The sequence below is a fragment of the Bremia lactucae genome, linkage group LG14 (genome assembly GCF_004359215.1).
Source record: "Bremia lactucae strain SF5 linkage group LG14, whole genome shotgun sequence".
NCBI classification, from domain to species: domain Eukaryota; phylum Oomycota; class Peronosporomycetes; order Peronosporales; family Peronosporaceae; genus Bremia; species Bremia lactucae.
In genome coordinates, this window is record NC_090623.1 from 1674168 (window position 1) to 1680019 (window position 5852).

General features: G+C 46.5%; 2 protein-coding genes across 2 annotated transcripts; one reads left to right on the forward strand and one right to left on the reverse strand.

The window, feature by feature from the left end:
- Window positions 1–2522: 2522 nt before the first annotated feature.
- Window positions 2523–2849, forward strand: CCR75_004546 (uncharacterized protein; the record flags this gene model as incomplete). The annotated part of the gene is made up of 2 exons (XM_067962632.1): window positions 2523–2641; window positions 2699–2849. The coding sequence occupies 2 exons, from the start codon at window positions 2523–2525 to the stop codon at window positions 2847–2849; spliced, it is 270 nt and encodes an 89-aa protein (XP_067816857.1).
- Window positions 2850–3139: 290 nt separating this feature from the next.
- On the reverse strand, window positions 3140–4964 carry CCR75_004547 (uncharacterized protein; the record flags this gene model as incomplete). The annotated part of the gene is made up of 7 exons (XM_067962633.1): window positions 3140–3222; window positions 3285–3365; window positions 3430–3585; window positions 3647–3712; window positions 3775–3875; window positions 3945–4017; window positions 4091–4964. The coding sequence occupies 7 exons, from the start codon at window positions 4962–4964 to the stop codon at window positions 3140–3142; spliced, it is 1434 nt and encodes a 477-aa protein (XP_067816858.1).
- Window positions 4965–5852: the final 888 nt, after the last annotated feature.

Genomic DNA, 5852 nt, shown 5'->3' on the forward strand with positions numbered 1-5852 from the left:
GGATATGACGACCGGGAAAGTCATTTTGGCACTGGCTCAGATATGGGGAGTTCCAGCAAGACACGGAGACGTACCTAATGCGTACGTGAAGGCGTCTACGGAGCCGGACCTCAATATCTATTTGTACGTCCCGCAGGGAATGCAAATTAGCAAAGAAGAAACTGAGCGACTTGGTGTTGAAACCGCAGGTCAAGTGGTTCTTCAGCTCAAGAGAAGTCTATATGGGCTAAAGCAAGCCGGGAGACTATGGTCTCAGCTTCTTCTCTCAGAGCTACTTCGAGTTGGATTTGTGCAGTGTGTGAGCGACTCGTGCCTTTACTTTAAAGTAAATGGTGACGATAGAACGGTCGTGGGGGTATATGTCGACGATTTGCTGATTACAGGGACGTCTGAGGGGCGAGTGGAAGAAGTATTTGATCTCCTTGTAACGCTGCAGATAAAGACTCTGGGTGCTGTCAGCAAATTTCTGGGCATGAGAATCAGTTACTCGGATGAGTGTGGATACGAAATTGATCAAGAAGCTACTATCATCGAGATGCTGATAAAGTTTGGATTACAAGATGCGCACTCGGTGATGACGCCAATTGGACTTGATCATGACAATAATACGCACGAGGTGGATACACTACTACCTAAAGAGGGCGTGGTTGGATCTGCATCGGTGCAGAATTTCCAGTCGATTGTTGGATCGCTTTTATGGCTGGCTCGCTGTACGCGTCCGGATGTAGCATATGCCGTACATCGAGCAACTCGGCGAGCTCATGCGCCGACGACGAGCGATTGGCAGCTAGCCAAACGAATTGCTAGATACCTAAAGGGTACTAAAGATGTCAAGCTTCGCTTAGGACGACGAAAAGGTACAGAGAGATCGATTGTACAACTCACTAGCACAAGTGATGCAGACTTCGCCGGTGATAAGAGCGATAGGAAGTCAGTGAGCGGTGCTATATTTCGTGTGGACGGTATGATGGTGGGTTGGACCTGTCGGAAGCAGACAACCGTCTCACTGTCAACAATGGAAGCTGAATTCACGTCTGCATCGCATGCTGGACAAGAACTACTAGGCCTACGTGAGCTTTTATCCAAGTTGGATTTTCTCGTGAAGTTACCCATGACAATGGAAATGGATAACCAAGCGGCCATCCGGCAGATGGAAAATGAAGAGAGCTCGGCACGCGCCAAGCATATTGACATCAAGCTCAAGTTTATTAAGGACTACGCTAAGAAGGGAATTATAAAACCCAGCTTTGTGTCAACTGAGGCGATGACAGCAGACATACTGACGAAGGCATTTAGCGCCACTCGCCTGCGGGCACTAATGGAGATGTGCTCATTGTACCGCAGCAAGATGGACTAAAACAAGGCGTGTAATCAGAAACACACGGCACCGTGAGGAAGGAGTGTTGGAAGGCGATGCTGCAGCGGAGTTTCTGGGACTCGCAAGGAGTTTCGAAACGTCTTTTATTGTAATGGTCACGGAGCGGTGATTACGGCGAAAGATGAAACGATCCAAGGTCGAGAGGTTTCAAGAAGTATGAGGTGCAAGTAACGTACGATGGACAGGTAATTCTGACAAGAAGAGAGTTAAGGCTTACATGCATAATATATTCACTTTGTCTTTTGCAAAATAGCACCCATGTAAATTCAATCTGACGTTTAACACCAAAACTGGCGAATCGTTTGAAACGCTCACACTGGCTTGTTCAACTGTGTCCATACGGGTCTCTAACCGCGCAAGTGCTGCGAGCACGCGCTCTATGTAAGACGGTGACGTCTCTTCGTCAGCGCCGCTCCTTTCGCGAGCGACACCTCCGGTCGGGGGGTCTTGCGCATCGCCGACAGAATGCTCAGACCCGTTGTTTGGGCTCATAACCTGTAGAAAACGAGGATGGCCTGTGCACTAAGGAGAAACATGGAGAGTAAGAATATATGTATTGCTTGATCGTGGCGCTCGCGCCCGATCTTACTTTGCCTTGTTGTCTTTGGTTCTCATGCGTCCGTTCCCAGTAGTCGACCGGTTTCGCAACTGCCCATGTGACTGCTCCCAAGAGTCGTCCTGCACGCGACTGTTCACATTAGTTGCCAACACTTTCTAGTGTATCAGTATCTGTCGGCTTTTGTGCTTAAACACTGATACACTTGTAAGGTGCAACTTCGTTTAAAAAGGCCAGAACACATACATTGAAAAAGGGAACCAGTATTGCTCATCCATGTGTGTGTTCCCAAAAAATAAGGACTATAAAAAAGACACGTCAAAATCAAGTGACCTTTAGTCCAGGGACGGGCCTAATAACGAGATGCTATGTTGTTCCTTTTTTTTAAGGAGCTGCTAAAATGCGTACTTCACTTACAATTATGTGAGCAACCATCATAAGTAATTTGAAAATGCAATATTTCTATTTATGAGAATATTAAGCTTAAATCTTGTGAAAATAATTGCATGCCTCAAAGAGTCACGCCGAGCTCTCATGTCATCGTCCGACATGGTTCTTAAAAATCCTCCCTGCTTCCGCACTGGCCTAATGTGGGGCATCGGTGTTGCCAGCGTCATCGGTGCGCATCGCTTTCGCACAACAAGCAAAATTCGATCGTCTTGCGACTGGGCCATTGGCGCCTTTGGGCTCGTCAGCAGTAGCAGCTGGTACGCAAAAAACCGCTTTCGCCTGCTTCCGAGCTTTTAATTTTTGCATTGCTCTAGGCTATTCTGCACGACCTCGTACCGACTTCGAACGCGTCAAACTCGTGAGTTTATGGAGGTCATGAACAATCCAGATCGCAAAGCCGAGGCCGAGCAATTCCTACGATCTCGGGTGCAGCCCCGATCATCGGACCAAGACCAAAACCAATAAATAATGGTCACAATTTCACAAATACAAAAATGTCTACGCAGCAACTTTTTAATAAATTTTGTGTCAGCGTCCTCCTAAAACTGATTAAATATCTGTTGGCGAACTCTAACGTTTCGGAATTTTAACCATTTTGTCGCCAAAAAGCCCCATAAGTGGCGGCAAAATGGTAACACGCAGTGCCCTAATTAGTCCGTGAGCCGTGATATAAGAGCTGCTATATTGCCGTCGGCATTGCTTGTACAACCTTTGTTGTTAATGGCCAAAAAAAAAGCCTCATTCCCTTCATAAATCTACTGAATCACGCAATTTTCCTTATTTCGCCGACCAGCCAATGCTTTTTCCCGATCCATCACAATTTTTTGTGAAAGCAAAGCTGTCCAATCCAATACAGTCAGTACACCTTCGCGTAACACCATAACATCCCAAGTCACATACGGTTAATACTCATTAAGTACGCATCGCGGGCAATTGTTTCAAGTGCGCCATTCGTATTCTCCGACGTCTTGGCACTTGTTTCTATATATTGAGACAGACGTAATCAGCAAAAACACATGATCCTTTTATAAAAATCTTCTCGTACCAATAAACCGACAGCCATACTGACTTGCTGCTGCTTGCCCTTCTTCCAACGTCACGACGCGATTTGGCAAATCAATTTTATTCCCAACGAGCAACATCGCCGGCATTTGTACCGGTGTCGAGTACTGACGAATGTTATTCATCCAATAGCCAACATCTACCACCAACACAATATTAGCCAATCAAATACAGAATAGTTCATTTCAACAAAAACGTACTGTCAAAACTGCGACGGTCGCTGACGTCATAGACGAGAACAATGCCATTGGCGCCTTTATAATATGCTATTATCACATGAATCACGTCACGTTCTTCGTAGAAAAGACATTTGGAATGGAAAACGTACTCGAAGTGATACGGTGGAACCGTTCTTGGCCAGCAGTATCCCAAATTTGGAGCGTAATGGCTTCATCTCCGACATTAATATGTCGTAATTTAAAATCCACCCTATCCCCGATTGATTTTCACACAATAAGCACCAATCAAAAACTTTGCAAAAAAGGCTTTCAAACGTACCCTGCAGTCGCGAGCATCGATTCCGAGAATTCATCGCCTGAGAAAACCCGCATTAAACTGGTTTTACCAACGCCTAATGACATGAAAACACGGTCAATCACCACTCCATCTTGACGCCACCCTTGCGATGATCATTCAGTACCTACCGCTATCACCAAGCAGTAGCAACTTCAATTTGTGCCGCTTTTTCGGTAGACTATCGGTATTACCTTCACTCGACTTTTCCGTGGGTTCGGTATAACATGTCGCATCGGTCGCCACGTCCACTTTTGCACGTTCTTCGCCATTTCCCAGCAATTTCGAGGTACTTTTGCACATTTTATTGCGGAACAGTGACGCTCGGACACTTAGTGACCTCCTTGCCGAAAGTTTTTCCACCTGAAGCTTTTGATCTTCCTCTTCCTCCATTTTTTTCTCCTCAATTTGTTCTTCCGTCAGTGGCGTATCTCCGTGTTTCAATGATAACATCGGACCTTTATCAACCGACAATTGCAATCCTTTTGACAACGCGTTTAAAGCTGCCGCAGATAGCGCTCCCGTGGGCTGCACGACTTCTACTTTTTTTACGCCCACGATTTTGCTATCGTCCTGAAGCTTTGACACATCAACAGGGGCCGATCCAGCCAAATAAATTTTCGATAAAGATGCAGCACGCTTGGCCATACTCTCGACGTCTTCCTCCAACAATGCGTCGGTGGTAGAGAGACGTTTGGGTGGCTCATAAGCCGAGAACGAGCAGCTGCGTCGCCGCGATTGTGCCGCAGCGTCGTCTTTGCTTTCGTTAGATACGCGCGAGCTCATGCAGCGAGCTCGTGGTCCTTCGGAACCAGTTGAATCGATGGTTTGGGATCCTAGATCGTTCTCCTGCGTCGAGGTCGCGTCCTCTGCTTCGTCGTCCGCAAGGATCGAGCGACTGCGCGAGCGACCGCGGCCCTCTACAGCAACCTCCATCTCGCGCTCCCACGCCAGGTGCGCGTCGAGATGTTGGCCATTCGACGGCGTTGCAATGGTCGCACTCATGCTTCTAATGCCCGAAATGGCTTGTGGATGTGAAAGGGGAAGGGACGACGTAGGTCGATCAGGTTCAAAAAGAGTGAGGAGGTATGATACAGTCTCGGAAAAAGGGCACAGTTTTCTGCGGGACATAGGAATTAAAGAACCAATCAATGACGAGATTGTGAAAGAGCATAGGGATGATGACAGATAGGACGGATGTAGTAATGCCTCGATAAAGGCGGCGGACACAGTTTGTAGTCGTACTTAGCAGGAAAGGACGAGAGATGGGAGGTCGTAAGGGTCATCTCGAACGAAGACAAGCAGATTGAAACAAAACAAATGACAGAATGGACTGTTAAAGTTGGTAACTTCTTGATCTCCGGATGGAATCCAAGAAAGAGACGGCACTTTCGACGTTGCTAACACTGTTGGTGTCACATATTGTCACTAATAAACGAATTTATCGAGCGAGTGCCGTCTCTGTAGTATCGACAGTCCAGCCAGAAGGTGGGACCTTTAAAACCAATGGCGTAGCGCTATTTTCGGTATTCCTACCTTACGAGATCGTTCGGTCACCAACTTTAAATTCAGTGAAAGATCCGCCTTGGATGTGACACAATGCACGGTAATGTGGATAGAGGCTACTTACTGACTTTACTCCATCTAGTCGCGTCGGTCTTGCGAGAAATTTAAGCATTGTTCTTGAGAAAGAGGCGTGAAAGCTTACTTGAAGCCTTCACGTGAGCTTCTCTACTTTTATTTCTGTTTATATAAAAAAATAGTATTTAAGCTTCTTTTATATATGAATGTCTGCCTGTTTTTGCTGTTCAAGAATCCAAACGTTAAACGACTTTTAGACGGCGTTGTTGAGCCCTTCTAGAAGCGCGCATAGCATAGCTGATTGCGCATGTG